Source organism: Motacilla alba, chromosome 1, assembly GCF_015832195.1.
Source record: "Motacilla alba alba isolate MOTALB_02 chromosome 1, Motacilla_alba_V1.0_pri, whole genome shotgun sequence".
NCBI lineage: Eukaryota > Metazoa > Chordata > Aves > Passeriformes > Motacillidae > Motacilla > Motacilla alba.
Window position 1 is genome coordinate 108786643 of NC_052016.1, and position 21825 is coordinate 108808467.

The 21825-nt window shown below is 37.7% G+C and overlaps 1 protein-coding gene across 3 annotated transcripts in view; it reads left to right on the forward strand.

Annotated features, from left to right (window-relative positions):
- Nucleotides 1-21825, forward strand: part of CDKL5 (cyclin dependent kinase like 5) — a 132693-nt gene that overhangs the window by 40320 nt on the left and 70548 nt on the right. For all 3 annotated transcript variants that reach the window (XM_038158527.1, XM_038158716.1, XM_038158621.1), the window contains exons 2-3: nt 8105-8337; nt 8854-8888. In XM_038158527.1, coding sequence (XP_038014455.1) covers nt 8274-8337; nt 8854-8888 — 99 coding nt within the window. In that variant the 5' untranslated portion in view covers nt 8105-8273. The remainder of the gene's footprint in view (nt 1-8104; nt 8338-8853; nt 8889-21825) is intronic.

Sequence of the window (21825 nt, forward strand, 5' to 3'; positions counted from 1 at the left end):
GTGCACTCAGTCTCGCTGTCTGTGTCAGTGATGAAGGTACTAAAGTGCACTGGACTCAGCACAGGGCCCTGAGCACCACTCATCACCAACTTCCACCTGGACCATGGAGCCATTGACCACAACTCTGGCTGCATCCAGCCAGCCAATTCCTTATCTGTGTTCTTGGCTGAACAGGGGAGAGATAGTATATTGAGCATTATTTTTCTGCTGCTTTTGGATGAGATAACCAAATTAAATTTGTGCTTTTGTTTTCCCTGCTTTTCTTTTTTCTCTCTACTGGAAAATTGCTTGCACGTATTGCAAATTGAGTGGGTCACCTTAATAGATCTTCCAAAAATGTTTGCAGTAATTTAGCAAGCTGAAGTTTCCCTACCTGAAGACCTTCTAGGTGGCTCAGTATGAGGACATCTTTCCTGCTAGCACAAGTCAACACTGTTGCTGTACTTTCTCTGCAGTGGATTTGCATTGAACACAAACTTTATTTCAGAGTTTTCCGTTTAATGTTCTGAGTCTTCCCTCGAATTGTGTTCAGTACATGATGCATTGCTGCTGCTGTTTCTCTGGTGGGGCATTCCAGAGCACTCTAAGCTTTTATCCTCTACTTCAAGGAAGCTTATGTTAATAAGTTGTGATATTAATAACAGTTAACAATTTACAAATAATGTTAATTTAGGGGAATTGTTAGTTGGTCGAGGTTTTTTTTTTCTTCTTCATCTGGAATGGGATTCTTTTTTATTGAACTTCATCCTTTTGTGATGGTCATAACCTCTTAATGCAGTCTGAGCCACTTTGGAGATTAGTCTTCTTGACTTGGGTATTACTTAATTGATTTATTCACCTGTGTAAGTTTAATGAGGTTTTTTTCCAACTAGAAAGCATAGCAAAACTCACCTTGAGTTTAAACATGGTTTGTGTTCAATCACTCTGGTATAGACATCTTAAAAAACCCCAACTATGAAGTGTAAAATAAGCACATTGATACACTTTTAGTATTAATCATACTCAGTTCAATTCCTGGCTGGTAAAACTGGAGCAAACACCTTGTAATAGAGTTTCACACATTGAAATAGTAGCAATATCTTCAGATTCAGATGAAACTTCATACGGAGAGATGTTTCTATAGATTTTAATGTCTTTGGGTTTTTTAACCAATCTGTTTTCAGATTGATGGAATCAGAGAATCTTTTTCTACTTAAAAATAAGTCAAACCTAAACAAAATTATTATAAATCCTCCAGCACTCCCCCACAAAACCCCACTGTACACCATTTGTCCACCACATATCTTCGTCACTTGTAGTGACTTCAGTGACAGAAAACCCTATGATAAATCTTTGAGTTGTTTGTTTCATTGTGCTCCTGCACATATGCCTGCATGCTAATATGAATTTATTCCTGAAATGACCTGTCTTTAGCACCATTAGTTATTGAGTCGCTTCTTTTTTGCTCGTTTTTTAAAACTTTTGATGGCATCCTTTTCAGGGTTAACATTGTATAAGGTCGATCATTATTATTTAAATAAAATGTTTCTAATTATTTGCTTGGAAAATGCATGAAGAAGCAATGATAAATCATTTTATAGTGTAGAATGTAGTTCTGTTAATTTGTATGTATTGTATTTTATTACTAATTTAGTACTAAGTTTTGAGGGCCTCCTGCCTCATAATTTGGTTTTGTTCTATTTGGCATGCCCTTTTCAAGGAAAAAGGGATTTCTTGGGTTGGTTTTTTTTTTCCTATTTGGTTCAGATAGTGAACCAGTCATCTGTATTTAATTATATGCTTGAAGATTACAAGAAGAGTAGTCATTGTAGTTGTTTTGATCTGCATTAGAATGCCCACTGAATTTAGTTTCAGCATTCGTTTGCTATTTATAAATACTTTTTATTCACCTTTACTTTTCTGTACTCTTAAGAGAAAGATCCATCTCAGCCAAATACAGTGCAGAGAGGAACATCTGACTTTTAGAATGTGAATGGGAGTTATTTTTAGAACAATGAAGACAAAACTGGGTTGGAAGGAGGGGGGAAACTTTGTCAGATTAGCAGAATTTCAGTCTCACTAAATCACCAGCATGCTTTGTATGTGCACGTATGAAGGATTCAGTGGCTGATCCAGTTAAGAATGCATCAGAGGACTTCTCCTGAAGTGGCCAGGTCTTCTGCTTGTGTTGTTTTGTGTGCTGCCAGCATGGCAGTGCAGCAGGGCAGGGCTCACTCGGGGCTGCTGCCCTTGTGCGGAGGAACCTCGCGGTGCCCGTGGATGCCAGGGACCCGGAGCGTGATGGGCACACTCGGGAGGCCCTTTCTTTCCACAGCTGCCCTGCTGAGCTCAGACTTCAGACCTCCAGCTGCCTGGCTGCCTCTAACATGTCCTCTTCAAGAGAATATACTGTACTTTTCTTGGACAGGAACACCCTCTGCCCTCGTGCCTTTCTTTTTTCCTTCTTGTTCCTAAGTACGTATCTTTAAACATTGGAATTAGCTGCAAAGTGAGTCCTGATGTGTAACTGAAAATAGCAGCTTTTTTGGGTACTTCTAAAGATGAAAAAATGCCTGAAATATTATTTTGTAATATTATATTGAGGATTTAAAGTCCGTGGCAGATTTTCAAAAATAATATGAGGCTAAATCATAGGCAACATGACAAATTAATATAGGCTATTACTGGAGACTGGTGTTCTGAGAAGAGAGAAGAAATGATTAAAATCAAGAACCAACTTCCAAGGAGACCACTACAAATATTGTGTCAGATAAAAAAGATAGCTTTTTCCACAGCAAGTTATTCTGTTACAAAATAAAACCTGCTATTATCTAAGAAAAAAAAATAAAAAATCCTTCTCTTTGCCTAAGAATATATCATTAAGCCAAAGTGTGCTTTTACATCAACTACAAATGTTGGACGCTTGTTTTGGATAGAAATGAAAGCGTTAAGTGTCAGGCACCTTGTGCCAGAAGAAACTGCAAAGGCTTTGGGTTTCACAGGTTGCTGTTGGGAGTTTTATCCTCTGCACACGGATGATTTTCCTTCAGAGCTGCCACAGGTACAGTGAGGCCCACCCAGCATGCGCAAAGAGCGGCATCAACTGCGTAAGAAGCTGTCGCACCCACAATAGACTTACTTGTGAAGGTTCTTGCTGGAGAGCAAGACTAAAATGGAAGCAAAATTGTCTTTCCTGTCCTCCTGTTATGACTCATGGGAGCTGCTTTTGTGCTCAGTGCTTTCATAATCAGTCTGCTTATTTGTCAGTATGGTCTTAGAAGCATCCTGCTAAGCACCCACTCTTTTTGAGTTGGCCACAGCTGTTAGGGAAGATCGTGAATCCTGTGTTTTAACTCAGAGAAGTGAATTTAGTTCATATATCCAGGATGAGCTGAATTTATTTTTGAATCTGTACTTGGATACAAAAAAAAAAAAGAGCACTCATAGAACAAGAGAAAGCAAACCGAATCATTATTTCTGCCCTGGCCTTCAAGCTCAGTTTTCCTTTAGGAATTTAACCAAACAGGTATCTTGAATAGTTGGGAACTGATTCACCCTTTTTCTAGTTGTTTGCTTGCCACAGGATGGGAACTTAGTTCAGGTTCTTCCCCCATGCACTCCTGGCCCTGTGGCCATGGAGATCTGTTGCCTTTAGGCCAGTTAAGTGATGATGCCTCCCATTGAGGTATAACCATCCAGATGCATTTGCAAGTTTCAGTGTATTAACAGCTGAAAAAAAACCCAGAACCAAAAAAACCCCAAGCAAATTCTCCAAAAGCCAGCAATGGTGAAGTCAGGGTCCAATGCTGATATTAACAATGTCAAGAAAAGCTTTCTGAGGCTGAATTTTAAAATCTATGAGCCTGTGCAAGGAACCTTGGTGTTTTGCTTTTACATAATTTGTTCAATTTGACAGCTTTCTAAATTTTGTATTTATTTTCACCAGCTGTTCTTTTCATTCCTAATTTTTTCTTATGAGCAGAGGAGGATAGATTGAAGTTTCGAGCATGAAAAATGGCTTGCTGTAATTGTTAAGTTCTTGTTGCTTTTTATCTCTTCACCTTTTTCTTTTTTTTTCATCTTCCTTGTTGTGGATTTCTTCATATGGTGAAATCTTGATGACTCTGTCTCCAGAATCTTATCTCATGTAGAAGGTCTGCTGTCTCTCCATAGAATGGAAAAATAAAGTGGTAGCTTTAATTCCAAATTATGGAGTGAGATTGGTACAATGTCACTAGAAGTATGCTTGGATTATTTTTCTCTCCGTTCCTTAAGTCAGAATGTTACTGCTGGCTTCTTCCTTACAGCTTTTCATATACAGATTTTTTTCTTCCTGATCAGTAATTCCTCATAATAAACCTGACACATTCCTCTGGATCAATAAATCCAGAAAAAAAAAATCTCACCTATTTTCTTTCCCCTGTCACTTGTGTTTACTGATACAACACTGAATTGGGTGCTTGTAAATCTAATTAGGGTTTTCCTGGAAAACCTCAGTGAATGGAGCTACATGTATATCAGGGAGGAAAAGTAAAGGTGCTGAATGATGCATCATTGCTGACAGAAGTGGTTAATGCTTCTTTCATCCCTGTACCTTGGTTGGCAAAAGACATGCCAGGGTGTGGATTAATGCATAACCATCAAAGATGGTATGGTATAAGTTCTTTACATTTGTGTAGGGACCCGCTGTTTTGTTAATGCACAGAGGAAAATGTAAACCAGCCTCTAGAAATTCCTAGTTGTGGCCTCATGGTGGGTAAACATCTTAAATAAAACAGATTGAGTTTACTTCTTGTTTTAGAAGAGCAAGAGGTGTGTATTATCTGCTGGCAAGAAGCTTGTTTAAAAGCTCATGGATGACTTTGAAGTCAGTTAGAAGTCTGTAACTAAGTTCAGCAGGATGCAGATTGCATTCTTTCTGTCATGATAAATGAAATTACCTGAATACTTGATTTTCAAGATGTAGATATACAAATTCAACTGTATTTCTAGGACAGTTTTACTTTCTACATTTTGTGAAGCCAAACATCTACCTCGCGTGTTTCATAATTTTCACCAAGTGTTCTTACTAAAATAACTAATGTAAAAAGTGCTTCTCTCTCCACACAGGTATTGATGATTATGAAATAAAGAATAGCATTTCTACTTACAATTGAGGCTTTGGGTTGAGTGGTTAAGTCTGATGCTTTTGGATGATGCACTAGAATTCTTGATGGTCCTGAAGGGAGAAGGAGTTGTGAAAAATCTGGGGTTTTTCCCCACTGCTTTAATTCAATTCAAATGATCAGGTACCATAATGCTGTAGGATTCTGTATGCTCATTTCAAAAATGTTTGGATATTTTCTGGGATTTACATATAAGCCTTACATGCTATTGCAGAACAGCTACTTATGTATTAAAGTCTCACACTGTTACACTTATGGATTAAATAAAACTAATTTTTTGTGTTCATCTCATGACGTTTCATTTTGCTGAGATGGCTCTGTTTTTTGTAGAATATCATGGTAATGTTGAGAGCATCTCAGAGATCTGTTGGTTTAATTCATAAATTGTTGGTGTGCTGTGAATCTGGCTGCCTTAGAAAGGGATATTAGGAGAATGACTGCTATATCCCTACTGAGAGCCTTTGAGAGGTAAATGATGGCCTTATTTCCACTTCTGCAAGGGTTATTCTAGCCACCAAGCAACTTAGGAAAACAGACCAGTGTGGCACTCAGTGTAAAGAATGAAACTGTGGCAGCTATGAGGTTTTCCTTGCTATTTCCACTTGAAAGAATCCAGCCTGTCTTCACTAAGTTACAGAATAAAGTAATTCTTGCTATGGATAACTTTCTTGAAATTACTTTTTTGTTTAAGCTTCTGTTTATTTAAGCTTTTGTTTAAACTTCTAGGGGTTTTTCCTTGTTTTTCTTATTACAGTTACTCACTCTGACATTTATAAGACTCTGTGTCATTCATGAGGAACATGAATGAGGGACAAAGGAAACCTTTTATTTCCAATAAAAAGCTAGAATTCGTACTGAATAAACTTGCAGAACTGAAAATAAAAATAGTTGATCACGAGCTGCAGGCCTGTATAGCTTTAAGTAGTTTATGAGAAATTTAGAAATTATGAATGAGGGACAAAGGAAACTGCATCTTAGTTTCTTCTTGAGCTTTTGGTACATTATCTCATAAGTTTCTTTACTGTTTCATCATATATCTAGGAAGTACTCTGTACACTCTAAGGCAGAATGAGAATGTACAGTGCTAACATGAGCAGATAATTAATCAATTTATCACAAACTAATTTCTGGAAGGACTTGTCAGTGAATAATATTGGGAACTGAAGTAACAGATTTGGTGATGTTACTGAATAGTGCCGATACAAAACAATATTTGTTTTCTGATTTTCCTTTCTTTCTGGCAAGTAATTCTGCTGTTCTGAACTTGGCTGACCAGTGTTGTTGTGTCTCGCTTACTTCATGGTGGCATTATTGGTTGTTTCAAGGTCTCTGTAGCAGTATTTCTGTCCCTCAGCTGCAGCATGGGGACAGTCAGCTGCACCCTGTGCCTGGCACCAGCCAGTTCCAGTAGAAAGCTGAAGCAGCTCAGTGTGGGTTCTGTTCTCGTGCTGATGGGTGCAGCTGAGCAGATGCTCCTGTTTTTCCAGGACCTCATTTTTTTTAGTTGGTTAGTGTAACCAGAAAGTCTGGACAAACAGCAAAAAGGCTTTTGTGAGAAGGAGATGCCAAATGAAATAGGAGAAGAACATATGGAAGGGAAAGGAAAGAGTATTTTGTACAATTCACAAGTGAAGAAAAAATTGATCAATTAAAACAGTAAATTAAACACTGAAATAATTGATAAAGGACTGGGCAGCTTTTTTTTAAAAAAAAACAAAAACAAAAAAAAAAAAAACAAAAGCAAATCAGAAAGCTCTAACTATCCCTTTAATTTGGAACTCACTGCTTTATTTTCAAATTACTGTGGTTGATTAACTCTGGAGTTGCTTCTAAAGTAACAATCCCTCCCCACATGATCTGCCTGTGTCTTGCTGAAGCAAATGTCATTGTGATTACCTCCACCCTTGGGTTGTCCTTTTGTTGTGTATGACCTGGTCAAAAACTGGGCTTTTGGCCAGCACCCCAGGCTTACAGTGACATCCCATTTGTGTGAGCTGAACCCAGCATTATTGGGTCACACTCACCCATTACACATAACCTAATAAAATTTATTCACTTCCATCCTGCCATCCTGTTCTTCATGAGTAGTTCTGTCCTTGAGTCACTGAATTGTGAAAATGGTGTGTTTCCAATTGGTGAAACCAATTGAGGGTTTTTGTTTCCCCATTTTTGAATGTGGGATATATGCCTTTAATTTTAAGGGAGCAAATGCAGTCTGAATTAGTAAAACAAATCTTCTAATAGGATAGCAGAGAAGTGGTAAGCCTAAAACAGTCAAAGCAACTTTGTTCTTTACCCTACGTATAGTTGCTTAATTTGAAAAATTACTTCAGTGTTTGGGGAACATGGGAAAAACCCTTTGATGACATTATTTTTTTCTGTTTATCACATTTCCTAAATAAGCTGATAATGGAAGTAATTTTAAAATCTCATTCTTAGTCAGTCTAGCAAATTAATTTCCTTTAATTTTTTTCTTAATAATCACAGAAAATAGTAGTAGAAAGCTATTTTCTCCTGTAGAGTGTTCTTTCTACCATATCCTTTTTATCAATACAGTGGACAAATGAGAAAATAACTAAATAAAATTTGTTTCTGTACCTAGCTATCAACATACACCAAGCGGACCATAAATAATTATAAGCCTATTTTTGCTCACTGAGGTAGTTCCTGACAGCATTTTTGTTTGCCTCTGTTCTGTAGAAAATTACTTCATGCCAGTTAGTTATGATTGTAGTAGACATCCTGTGTATGGGATTACAAGGCCAGCTGTTGTGTCAGATGTATGGTGTCAGTGGGTTCTGTCCATTATACCTGCTGCTAAGCTCTCCTGATCCTAAAATGTAGAAGTAAATTAATTGTCTGTTAAAATTGTTAGACTGTATTGGTGTGATGTCTGTGTGCCATTGCTTTCTCTTGCTGAAATAAAGTACTAATTGTGTTATTTTCTGTTCTTTCCTCAGGAAGCTATTGATTGCTTAGAAATTAAAAGAGGGCGTGAGAAGTCTGATTGATCAAGGTGGAAGTTTTTTTTCCCCCAAGAGCCTTTTCACAGCTGCCTTTTGCAAGATCTTCAGACGGTCCCACTCGTGCCATGTTTTGTGGCTCTCACCGTAAGAGGAATTTGTCTTGATGAAGATTCCTAACATTGGTAATGTGATGAATAAATTTGAGATCCTTGGGGTTGTAGGTGAAGGTAAGTAGTATCTTCATAAAAGATTAATTAGAATTAGACTTAGATGATAATAAGTTACCAACTGTAAAATTTTTCTTGTATATATTTATTATCTATAGTTTCTGCTAATTTCCTTGTCAGATGGATGAAGGAGTTTGGAAGCTGAAAGCAAGGAAAGAGAAACAGAACAGTTTTGTGGGGGCTTGGAGTTTTTTTTGTGGTTTTGGTTTTTTTTCCCTTTTAAAAGTTTAATGTATTGATTTCTCATTAGTGGTACTAGGGAGATGCAAGTTATCAAACTTATGTATTTTAAAAAAAATTATTTCAGTGTTTTAAAATCTATTTGCTCTTTTGAGCAATTTTTATGGAATTGTTTCAGTGTACAGACATTTAGGGCTTATGTATGTAAGTTCTGAGTAATAATACTGGAAACAATGTTACTTCTGTTGTTAGGAGGTTGCTGAACACTGTTTTATCTTGCCACTTTCAATTTTTTTCTGCTTTAAGATGGCTTATCTCTCATCTTCTCTGTTTCAGGAGCCTATGGCGTTGTACTTAAATGCAGACACAAGGTAAGTGAATTACTTTTAAGTCAGAGGGAAATGTTGGTGTTTGAGTGAAGCAGTGACTTTTGATGAGGACTAACACGTTAATATGTATGAGACATGGCATCTAGGGTGGGCTTTTTCTTGCAGTAAGCTACTTACAACAATATTAATTGCAAGTTTCAGGGGAAATAAATGGCTATATCTAGTACCAGATCTCAAATTTTTTTTTGTGTTTAATATTTCTCTGAAATATTACTAGCATTTTTTTAATTTCAACTTAGAGAGTTTTTAAGAAAATAGACCAGAAATATTTTGGAACATGGTTTATGCTCAAGCAGTCTTAATTAGAATGCCAAACTATTTGCCAAATACTGCTGTAGAAGCACTTGGCTGTCTTGGAAGGGGCAGGGGAGAGAAAGGGGAGTCCACGAGGGATTTCAACATCTGTAGGATGATCAAATGGCAGTAAGAAAGCAGTGACGTTTTTTGGTTGTTGATTTTAATTTGGAAAAGGAAGAAGTTAAAAAGGAAAGAAAAACCACTGTTTGATACAAAAATGAAGTCTGGCAACCTGTCTACACTGTTTTAACTAGTGTGTAAGTTGGATGTATCTGAACTTGCTGCTCATCGACTCGGAACTGACACAAACAAACTGCTTTGCTGTCTTTGGAGCTGCAGTGTAGTCATTTAACAAAATAACTTCTCTGAAGCAAAACATTTCAGAATCACGTACTTGTAGTGATCCAAGAATATATAAAAGTCTTTTTATGTAGCTCATACCTTTTCTCTAGAAAAAGTTAGGACTGACTGTGCAGAGGGTTTATGTTCTTATGGTGGGTTTTAGTGTGTGCACAGAAAGGTTTTTGCACACAGTGGATGGTTCTATCTGGTGTGCCTTATACTGTTGCACTGACTTAAAAAAAAGAAAAAAAAATATTGGAACTTACCATCCTCTCCAGCTGAAGCCTTGTTGGGCTTGGGGATGTATAACAGTCAGTAGAGTGACTTAGGTAAATTATAGTATGGTATGGAATGATAGTATGGTATGAAAATTCATGGTGAGTAGTTTGAGAACACCTGGGTAGTGATGATACAGTTTGTACTAGGCATCTCTATTCTTTGTGGAAAGTAACCTCACCCAGACTCAGTAATTCTCAGATTTCCTGCATTGCTGAGTGAAATTTAAGCTGTGCATGTCTATTCACGCTCATGCAGAAGAGTTCAGTACTCTAAAAGTATGGTTTATTGGCAGGGTAATCTGTCGCCCAGGTTCCTATGAGAATACCTTGCAGCACATCAGATATCTTGAAAGGAAAGTGTTTCCTTTAGCAGATATCTTGAAAGGAAAGTGTTTCCTTTAGCAGTCTTACACAACAGCCTGTGTAAGACTGCTTCCTTGTGAGCATCTGAATTTTTTGGTAGTCGCACCATTTTTTCCTACAGCTTCATCTTAATGGAAACAGCTGTGCTAAAGGTTTAAAACAAAGTGGTATTGCTTTAAGCTTCTAGCAGGTGGGTTTACTAAGACCTAGGGTTTCCAGTTTTTGGAGATCTAAAGAAAAAGTGAAGCATGTTGCTGTTTTCATCTAACTGATTTATGATTCTCACTTAAAACAAGCTGCACTGAGCTTCTCAGAGCAGATGAGTTTAGGAGCTGTCTACTTTACAGAAAAAAAGAGTAACTGTCTAAAAGTTAAATGTTGGCCTTTCCTACTTGTATAGGACTACAAAAATTAAATACATTTTCATACAGTCTTAACAGACTTACCTGGAAATGCAAGGATGTATGTTTTGGAGTTTTTTGATGCTTTTTGGGGGGTTTTGGTGGTTTTTGGGTTTTGGTGGTTTGTTGGTGTTTTTTTTTTTTGTTGTTGTTGGTGTTTGTTTGTTTCTTTTGCTGTTGTTGTTGTTGCTTTTTTGTGGGTTTTTTTTTAAACATTTTTTACTGTTTGGCTGCTGGTGGACATACTTTTGAATGTGGAAGTATTTATATTAATGTTTACAAATAGTGGTAATAGGCCAGGATCAAATTCCCAGCTATTTTAAGTCAATATATCTCCACTGTATTGTCGAGAGGGTAAATTTTGTGTGAAATGAGGAGCCAGCCCTTAATTGCAGCAATTTTCCAACATATAATCCACTAGTGCTTCAGTAAATATGTAGCTTTTTACCTCAGTGCATTTCACCAGCATATGTGTATAGATTTAAGTAGGAGAGAATGGCATAAGGAACAAAAACCTTCGTTATTATATGTGGTTTTCCTTTGGTAAAGGAACATTACCAGAAAAGCTAAACTAGCTCCTCTAGAATGACTGTTTACATTATTACACAGACTGTTTTTTTTTTTCCCAAATCCTTCATTGCTAATTGTGGTTTGTGCACAAAGATTACTTGTTTATCTGAGGGGTTTTTTCTGATGCTAAATTAATGCAAATAATGTTGGAAAAAAAAGCAGAGATGATGCTCTGAAAAGCTTTTTCCTATTTTTTCATTTAGTCAGAGGATGTTTCTTAAGGAAATACACTGAAGTGTGTTGTGTTTGAAAATACTGAAAATACATTGGATTGTTACAAACTGTTTTAAAAGGTTGTCTTGGCTTATTTGGATTTTGGCTGTTTTCTGAAAAGAACAGTTCAATAGTGTCAGAGATCATGGCTGAGGAGAAGAATCTTTGCTAATGTTTAAGATTTCTCAAATGTTTGCCCTTTAAATAAAACCAGTATCCCTTTTACTTTACAAAGTGGTCTTCCTGCTTGATGCAGAGTTGTTGGGCAGCAATATGATAGGAAGATGCTGTGGTAAAGCCTTAGGTCTCCAAAGATGGGCACATGGAGAAAGAAGCCTAAAGAAAAGAATTAAGCCAAAATTCAGTGTGGAAAGGAAATGTCACACTGTGAGATAATCAGTTTTGTTTGTAGGAGGAACACTGGCAATTGCAGCTGCAAATAGAGTTTGTAGAAATGAGGTAGAGACATCCTTAGATGCCTGAGGTAAGTGGAGAAGATGATGATGCTGGAACAGGGGTTGTTTCTTAGGATGAGGCAGAGCTCACCACACAGGCAGGCTGGAGAGGAAGGCGGGTTCATCCGAGCAGGCAGTCAAACCATGAGAGGCATTCACACAAGGCTCTCAGGCATATGCTCTGATTCTTGGACTTCAGTGATTCCTGTGAGTCCCTTCCAACTCGGGACATTCTATGATTCTATGCCTATGTACATATATTTGTATGTATAAATTGATGGTGTTTTTTAGGTTAGGAAGGTGTGTGGTGATGCAGTTTCTCTAAAAGCATAGTTGAAATGGATGAAATCTCCTTGACTTCTCCTTCTCTTGCAGTGTGCTCTGTGATACCAAAGGTCTTGAGCCTGAGGGTATACAGTTTAATGATTTGGAAGTTTGGTGCCAGTTGTTCTTATAAGTCCAACATCTCCTGCCTAACCTTTTTCTTTGGGATAAACACCACTCAATTCCCATATTAAAAAGAAACAAAAAGAAATGTTAGTTAGAATTATTTGGCACTTCAGTGCATTGAAGAATAATGAATAATAACCTCTGGAATAGGTTTAATACTTCCAGACAATGTCTTCTTAGCCTAATATTTAATTTTGTCTTGTTTGAGCCTTCTGTAGTACTCTTGCATTGCGTTCTGGTAAGTTGTTTGTCTGCCTCAGAATACATAAAATAAATATTTGCTGACCCCTTAAAGAAAGGTACATTCTACTCATTAGAAAATATAATGAATATGCTTATGCAGCAGAATCATTACATTTCTTTCGAGTATCTCAGCCTTTTTCATGTCTTTTATGATTAGAATCCCTATGGACCAGCAGGGTCATGGTTTTCTTAGTTTTCCCTTTGAAACCCTTTTTTTGGTTTTTTTTTTTTTTGTTTCTACAGGTAACCCACTTCTTCACACTTCACACTATTTGTTTGTGTTTGAGCAGAGTCAGGAATTCCCATTTACTAATGCTGGCCAACTTGAGAAAATTTTCCCGTGGCCATCACTGTGCTTAGAGGAGGTAATTCTTGTAGAACAACCACCTCTCATAGACTCCTTTGCTCTTCAGGACTGTCTCCAAGCAGAACAAGGTGAAATCTGTTCTTTTGAAAGTCCAGGGTTGTATTTCTATCGTCCCTCTTTCTTAATCATTTCAGAATCTGAAATTCCACTGTCACGGTGGAGATGCTGGTCTGCTGTAACACCCATAAGGAAGGAATGCAGGCTCTGTAAATTGTAATTTAAAGTGCTGCTTCTTCAGTGAGTATTAACTTCACTATAACAGAGTAAAAATGGAACAGGTGATCTTACATCCCTTCAGATGCTGGGAATCTTCACTTGTGCAGCATCACAATGGCCTCTGATCAGAGTGCAGCATACTGTGAAGACCAATCTGTAAGAAGGGTTTTTTCACTATTTTCATTATTCAAGCTGTTGCAGGGTTCTTTTAAAAGAAAACTCCTGATCAGTTCTATTGTCAAACAGAAAGAGGTTCTCTGGGGAACTTCTTGCTACGTCCCTAGATAAAGGCAAGGCCACACAGGTTATGTAGCTTCAGATGCTGAGTGGGAGCTGCTTGCAGGCTCCTCTGGTACAATGACCTGGCTGTGTTTGTCCTGCAGTCCAGGCAGCTGAGCCTGGGCTGCCTCAGGTGAGCTCTGATGTGCATCACTAGTTCCTCCTTGTGCAGTGGTGTTTTGTCAGGGTGCATACACATTGCCTCTGAGGTCATTGATCAGTGTTGATCAGTGCCTTCTCCGTTTTCCAAAAATCTAATTGTCTCCATCATGCTGTACGCTTGCAGGAAATGTTGGAGTGCTCTAAGTCCTCTGTGAAAACTGGACTTTAAGGCTTCCCTTAAAAAGGCTTTATCTGTTTTGCTCTCTTCATAAGGTGCTTTGAAGCAGGTGTTCCCCCTAATGTAACCTGTGTTGTTCTGTCTTCCAACCCTTGTGCAAGAACTTTTGACTTTTGTCTTAGCTATTTGAAAGCAAATGTAAATGCAACAAGCCCCCCTCTCCTCTGCAAGGATCTCCTCACCTTCGCAGGATATTTAACAGAAAAAAATGTGCTGTGTCTGTTGTGGCAGAGCTCTGGTCACACAGGCAATTTCACACAAATTTCAATTTTCTGTACCACTAAAGAGCAGTGCCATCATCTAGGATGACAGGTAGTTCAGATAATGCATGTTTCTGGAACTGTGCACTGATTCCTAGTTCCTCCTGGTCTTTTCTCAGAAATTTTATGTACAGGCACCAGGAGTCTGGTCATGCTGCTTTCATCGAGCAAATGAGAACTTCATACTCATGGAAAATTTGGGGTTTCTCTAATATTGTCATAAAAGCAGAGTTCTCAATTTCCATGGTAGATGTTAGAATCCCTTTTCCAACTCTTGTGTCTGCTGATGTTATTAATACCTTCACTCTTGAAGTCTGCTAACCATTTTTATGTTGTTGAGTTCTCCTTTAGTGTTAAAAGGTAAGTGTACTTGTTTGTAAAAGTTGTAGGTTTTTTCAGTGTGTTGTATTTTTTCATGTACTTCCTTTAGATTTGGCTCTCAAGGTTCCTCAGCTCCCCAGCATGTGTTATGTCAAGTACTTGGACTGAAGAACACAGTCATTGCAGTTTAACTTTTATGGTATCATCTTTTGTACTGAGATGGGTACAGCTCTTTTTTGTCTTACTTTGGATGTGACTGATTTGACAGTAGTTCCTGTTTGGTTGATTGAGAAATTAAATGATGAGCAAAAGAAAAATCTGAGTTCTCAAAATGAGACCAGATTGCTGGCTGTGTTATTTCCCCTCATCCTCAAATTTTTTGCCGATTTTTTAATGTAATTAAAAGCAATATGCTAATTTTCTCAATTAATCCAATTCTGTTTGGCTTTGTGGCAAGATATTTGGTTTTAATTGTTGCCAGGGTAAAATCTCTGTGCAGCATACCGTTTTCTTTCAGTAATGGCAGCTTACCTATGGAAGGTTATTCCATGAATGCTGTTCTTCCTTGGGCTAAAGCATCATATCACTGGTGGTTTTTTTGTGCCAAAACTTGTGTGAAACATATATGACTTTTTAGACCTTCTGGATAAATAGAGTTTGCCAGTAGTAAATGTTTGCAGTAGTCGGAGTTGAGATCTGTCCTAAGTATCAATGTGGGGAAAATAGAGCTATTAGGCAAGTGATAGTGCTGAGAGTCATAGTAACTCTTTATAAACCACTTGCTTCAACTTCACTATGAGGCAGTGAATAACCTTTTGAATTCCTTACAGAATTCTGCTGTGAAATAGAGTTTCTGTTTCGTGGACTTACAAACTCTACTTCCATGGCATTCCCTTGAGTGCAGCAGTGAGAGGCAAGCTTGGTTAGTGCTGATTCACTTCAGGCATTGCTTTCTATGCATGTAGGAGACATACAGTGAACATCTGTAACTGCTTCCTTTGCAGGGTGGGTGTGAATCTGCTATTGGCAGTTTATATAGCTTTCATTTTTCATTACCGCATTGGGACATTTGTCTTTACCTGAACCTCTTCCAAAGTCCTCTCAGTCCCTTGTGGCAGGGGGAAACAGACAATCAGATAGATTTATCAATGTGGTTTTAAATAGGATTGATGTCAATAAAGTGCTGATTTACATTCAAGTTAAGTAGAAGATTCATATCTTCTGTTACTGTGTACCTGTTAGTTCTCCAAAGATCAGATAGTTGTGCAGAATGGAGCGTAGAAACTGAACTTGCTGAGTTCCCACAGCTCGAGCAGACCACTACTAATTTAATCTCCCCTCTCACTCCCAAGGTGGGCTATAATATTCTCTGTATCACAGTACTGCTGCCTTTTATTTCTTTTCCTCAAAATCTTATTCCCAAGTCTCTCTCATTCTTCAGCTATTTTTAAAGAGTTTTTTCATAATACATTTCTTAATAAAAACCATTAAAGCACTAATTTTGAGGAAACTATCAGATTCTAAAATGACTTACCCACACTACTGAAAAAAATTTAGATCTTTGGTGTTGTCCTAATTTTCCCAAAGTCTGAGTCCTGGGATTAACTGAAGTAAACATTTGGGTTCGCACTTTTAAGGCCATGTAGGATGAGGGGATGAAGTAAGGTGGTTCCAGATCTTCTTGTCATTTCTTTTATTGCTTTTTGTCTGTTGTTTCTGCTATATGTTTTTAAGATATGCTCTGTTTCAGAGTTTTATTTAATTTGATCTTATATAAAACTCTTGCTATCTTTATCAGTCACATACAGTGATTTCTTTAAGAGGGCCTGGCCAGGGTTCAACAAAGTGGGCCTGAATGCATTTTTAAGTGCATTAAATTACCAGAGGGAATGGTAAGGGAGGTTTAGGTTGGATATCAGGAAAAGGTTCTTCACCCAGAGGCTGGCTGGGCACTGGAACAGGCTCCCCAGGGAGATGGTCACAGCACTAAGCCTGCCAGAGTTCCTCAGGTATCTGGACCATGCTCTCAGGAACACGGTGTGATTCTTGGGATGTCCTGTGCATGGCCAGGAGTTGGACTCAAGGATCCTTATGGGTCCTTTCCCGCTAAGGATATTCAATGATTTTGTAAAAGTTAATGTTTTTTGTTGATAGCATCAGTCACTTTGTAGCCATATCAATGGAATGATGCTGCGTTGATGTCTGCAGTTGTGCTGTGCTGTTTCCCTTTGAGTCTTTTCTGCAATCCAGACTAGTGTTTGAAAGTTCCTTTGTAGGATACCTCCATTCCCTTACCTCCTCCTTTGTGCTTGTCATGTTGTGAACCCTGCTCAGATATGGTTGGTATTCAGTACTAAAAATTCCCATTCTGTCCCTCCTTTGCTCCCCACGGCTAATATTTAGAAACGGAAGGTGCAGGGCAAAGATAAGAGACAGAGCTTTCACAGTGGAGAAATTAACTTGCTGTGGAAGGGGATACTAAAAATTTTTTTCTTTTCAGATGTGTTCAGTTTAAAGCAGTACAGTGTGAGGGTGTTTGCTCTCAGTACCACAAACTAGGATTGCTTAAGTTGGTTTGTCCATTATAACATTTCATGCAGAGGCACCTGATGCTGCAGAAGATCTTCAAAACAAGAAGGGTGAGGGAGACAAACAGGGAATCACCCTTGTACTTTAGTCATGGAGGTAGGTGAAAAAAGCATAGAAGCCTGAGTTAAAAATAACAAGAGTGATTCATCTTGCTTTGGAAGGATATGTAAAATATATTACTGATGGTTTTCAATTTAAATTAAGTCAGAGACAAGCAATTTGTTGCAGTCACAGTATCTCAGATCAGTATTTCTTCTAATCAGACAGTTTCTTCAAGTTGGTCACGCTAACGGCTCTGGATAAACCAGACGTCTTTTCCCCTTTTTCTTTTGTTTCTTGAACAAACTTGTATGTATTTTTGATACTATTTTACATAATCTTTTATATGAGTTATTGCTGTGGCTACTGGTGTTGCTAAGTGAAAGGTTACAGCTTATGCCACAACTAAGAACTTCGCTTGGAAGATTGCCAGTAAATAAACAAGCCCCCTAGTAGTTTCTGCAAAATCCATCTGCAAAGGGATTATATATCATTACACTTGTAATAATACAGAAATCATATTCAGACCTGCAGCAGGGTGTTTTGTGGCTGCCCTTAATGGCTCTTAATAGCAAACAGCTTGTAGAGCTGTATCTCATTTTAAGGTCCTTGTAAGTGAGATGTTATTTTTAAGTGTGGATGTGATGAGCACCCAGAGCAAGGCTATCCATACAAATAATTTTTTCTTGCAAAAAGTTGAAAATTTTATGCTGATAATTAAAGTTTAGGAACATGACTACAATATTGCTTAGAAGCAATAGCAGAAGAAATTTAAATAGATGAGTTTTAGAGACCTGATGTAGGGTCTTGGATCATTAGGAAAGTAGCGGTGCAAGCGAGGGAATTTATAGTTAATGCAAATTATTGTATGGGAGAGGGAACAGCATATGGCTAATTATAGGACTGCATCTGTAGTAGCATGAACTTGGTTGAATATTGGCTTACAATCTGGTCTTGTCATCAAATTGCAAATTACTGTGTAGCATAATTGATGCAAACAAAATGGAATTTCTGAATTTTAGGCTAATTGTTTTCCTTTGAGGGATTCTTGTGGAGTTTTTAAACTTTTCTAGGACACATGAGCAGCACTAGGAGCACTAGGTTAATCATTGATTTCTGGACACTCTGTATTTAAACAAAGGCTGCTAAGAGCATAACTCAGTGTTTCAGAAGATCATTCATATAGATTATTAAATGTACCATGGTAAAAATGGGTCTGGATCATCTGTCTGGCTTTCAAAATTATTTGTATCAACCAAGTTGATCTAAAATTTAAATACACTAAAGTGTCTTGAATATGCCATTCACATTACCTTATTTTCTTAAATTTTTTTTGGTGAATTTAAAGTCCTTTTTAAAAAACTCAGGAGTCCTGCAAAATGAGCTTTGACAGTGTAGGTAAAATAGTCACAAGAACAGTGAAAACTTTCCTATAATTTCATCTTTTTCTGAAAACTGTAGGCTCTTCTTGGCACTGCGGTTTTTTCATCAGTAAAGATTACAGTGTGTTTTTAAATAATAAGTTGTCCCTCTGAATGTCCTGGTTAAATCAATTTATATTTCCTTGATTACTCACTTCCGTGTAATTCCTAACTCATAGAATACCCTCCTAAAATATATATATATAAAAAAAAAAAAACCCTTTCTATTCTTTCTGAATAAAAATTCTTGAAAATTTAACTTCTTTTGAAGTATTGTGGTATTTACTTCTCATTCAAAGCCTGGATAGCAATAAATGGGAAAAAAGGAAAGTAGTTTCCTTTTATACCATTACAGCTGTTAAAATTTGTACAAATTTGTGAATTCTTGTGCAGAGGACCTAATAATTGTATTTATAACGTGTGGTTTGATCACAGCTAAAAGCCTAAGTAAGGGACTAGACAAACCTGACATCAGAGTGTGGTGATCAAGAAATTTTGGATACAGTGGGAAGGCAGGCTGAGCTCTTGAGTAGGGAGCTCTTGAAAATAGCTCCACTACCTCTTGAAAAGCTAGTGAAATAGCTCTTGAAAAGCTCCACTTTTGCTAAGACTGCTTTGTGCTCATTTTTGAACCGACAACAGTTATTAACTGTTTGCACAGAACTGGAGTCATTCTTTATGAGATCTATGCCTTGTGCACATATTACAATTCTGAAACTCTTCAAAACACACACTTCTTTTTGCTGTGTGTAGCTGCATCTGCACCTGGACAATAAAGCTTGATGAGTCTGCTGCTTGCTTTTTTTCAAGAATAGTCCAATTGCATGCTAGCTTCTCATTTTCTAAAGTATATCTATTTATGCTCTGCTTATTTAAGATAAAAACCAAAATATTGTCTGGATTTATAAAGTATTTGCATTTTTACTATCCCTGATTCATTTTTGTTTAAATTGCTAAATTAGATCAATCTTTTATGCAAGTCCCTTTTAAGCCCTAACACCATAGAACATAATGGCTTTACTTTGCCCGTTATGAGAAATCACACACTTTATGCAATTTTATTTTCAATTTTTCAGATGTGTAGCAAAGTGAAGATTTGTTTCTGAACAGAACAGGTAACTCTTTTTTGGAAACAGATACCAACATTGCTCTCCAATTTTATAATTGCTTGCACCTTAAAAGCTTTGATAAGGCATCTTCTGTTTCTTCCTCCATGTGAAGACTAATTTCTGTCAGTGCTGGGTGTAGAAGGATTAGTATAATGAAATTCAGTGTCAGTCTTACATAAAGGGAGGGTGAATATTTGCAGGTCTTGAAGTGAGATGATTATACTCATAGATGTCCATTTCTTCGTGGTTTCATTCACTTGTACCCTTGTACCCACACACTCAGAAGCATAAAGGGACGTGTGTGTGCTCGAGAGAGGTGTCTGATTTGGACAGCATCTCCGGCATGCAGGATGGAGGACAAGGCTAAGGAGCTTTCATGTCCCCACTTCATCTGTGAAGTTCATCTGGGTGGTGATGACAAACTAGTTCTTATACCTTTTGTGTCTATATAATGTTTAGATGTTGTCTGTTCTTATGGGATAGTCCTTAGTTTCAGTCTTGCTTTCTTCAACTTCCATGGGTCTGTCTTCTGCTTTTCCTTGTTTGGAGTTTGTCTTTGAAAAGTATGTTCATAATCTATTTCCTTGATGGGCTTACATAAGATGGGCTCATATATTATAAGCTGCAACCTTGTGGCCATTCTGCTGTTGGGGGGAAGCGTGTTCTGCTTGTGAATCAGCTGTGCTGCAACCTTCTGGGCTTGGCGTAATGTTTTACTCAATTTTACTTTTGAAGCACCATCCCATGAACAATATTCTTGATTATCAGTAGTGTTTTTTCTTCAAACCCTGTGCAGTTTCTTCTCATGCTTGCATGCTTGTGCGTGCACTCAGTTTTTCCCCCAGTATCCTGTTCGTACCCTGATCTGTTACACACTTCTGCAGCAGAAACAGGATACCTATGTTCTCTGAAAGGGTGGTTGTTCTTTTTTCAGTTTTTGGCATAGAAGTGTGCTGCCTTATTAAACAGCTCTCCTAATCTTTCAGTCCAGACAGAATCCTTACAACACTGAGAACTCCTTCCCAAATGCATATTATGAAGAATATTTTTCACACAGTTCTAAGAACAGAAGATTACCAGAGATTTCAGTGTGCTGGAAATTGTTTGCAAAACAGTTTTCTTAGACTTAACTTTGGCTGACCAGGATTAGCATCATTATCAATTTCCCTTTAGGTTATAGATGGGCTTTTAAAAAAATGTAGTTTTGAGGTATGACAGAGATAGGTGATATTTTTAAGTGTGATAATGCACTGAGATGTGGAAAGATGAAATTCTGTAGGACCTAAAAAACTTGACTGGTTCCACCTACCTCTTCTTTTGACAGTATGCATCTTGACCATGAGGCAAGCTATCTTCTTGAAATCAATTAACATTTCCAAGAGAGATAGAGTAATGCCATGTTTATGCACAGAAATATGTTGCAGGCAATGCCATCTGCAGAGCAGAGCTGACTAGCTGCTGCTGCTTTTACAGGATCAAGTTTTCTGTGACTGTTTGTGTGAAAAACTCATCCAAGTGGTGCCTGCCATTTTTTCTCCTTCAAAGCATCAGCTAGCGAGGAATGGTGTTAAGAAACACACACAAGAGAGTATCTGATGGACTTGCACCCTGGGCTCTGAACCTGTTCTAATTTTGTAAGTCCTTCCTGCTTCCACTGCTATAAATGTTATTGCAATGCTAAGGAACTATTTGGGGAGCAAAAGAGAATCAGTAGGAGCTTCCCCATTGTCTTTTAGAAAATCTAAACACAGGCCAAGCAACATCCATCCCATGGACTCTAACAGGTTTAAAAAAACAGAAAGTGAGGGAGTGGTATTTTTCCTCGGAAATTCTGGGATGTAGTGCCCCCTTCATCCATATTCCTCAGATAACAAAAAAGAGAATGCAGAGGAGATGTTTAGATGATGTCAGGATCAGAGAAGGTAATTGAGGGTGATCAGCCTGTCTATATTATTCTTGGCTTCTGTTTAGTAGGATTCTCGATGAAATGGATAATGTTTAATAATTATTGTTAGATAAATATTGTAGATGAGCTTCTGTTCCTTTACCAGCATCCTTCCAATTACACATGTGCACGCATGCAGAGCTGTGCACAGCTGTGCATACACACACTCACACATATTTGTTTAATTAATGAGTTACAGCATAGTGGTCTCTTCTGGTCAGTTTTAGAAAATGCTACTAGCCTGTTCCTTCTGTAGCTTCTGCAAAGGTTTTTGTATGTACTGGTTAGCACACTGTTGCACTTTTCATTTTTATGGATGTAAGGAGAACTGAACACTTATGTCTCAGTATAAAATATGAATGGCAATAAATCTCTTCTTTTATCCAAGTCTATAGCAGGCATGGACAAGGCTTTAACAAAA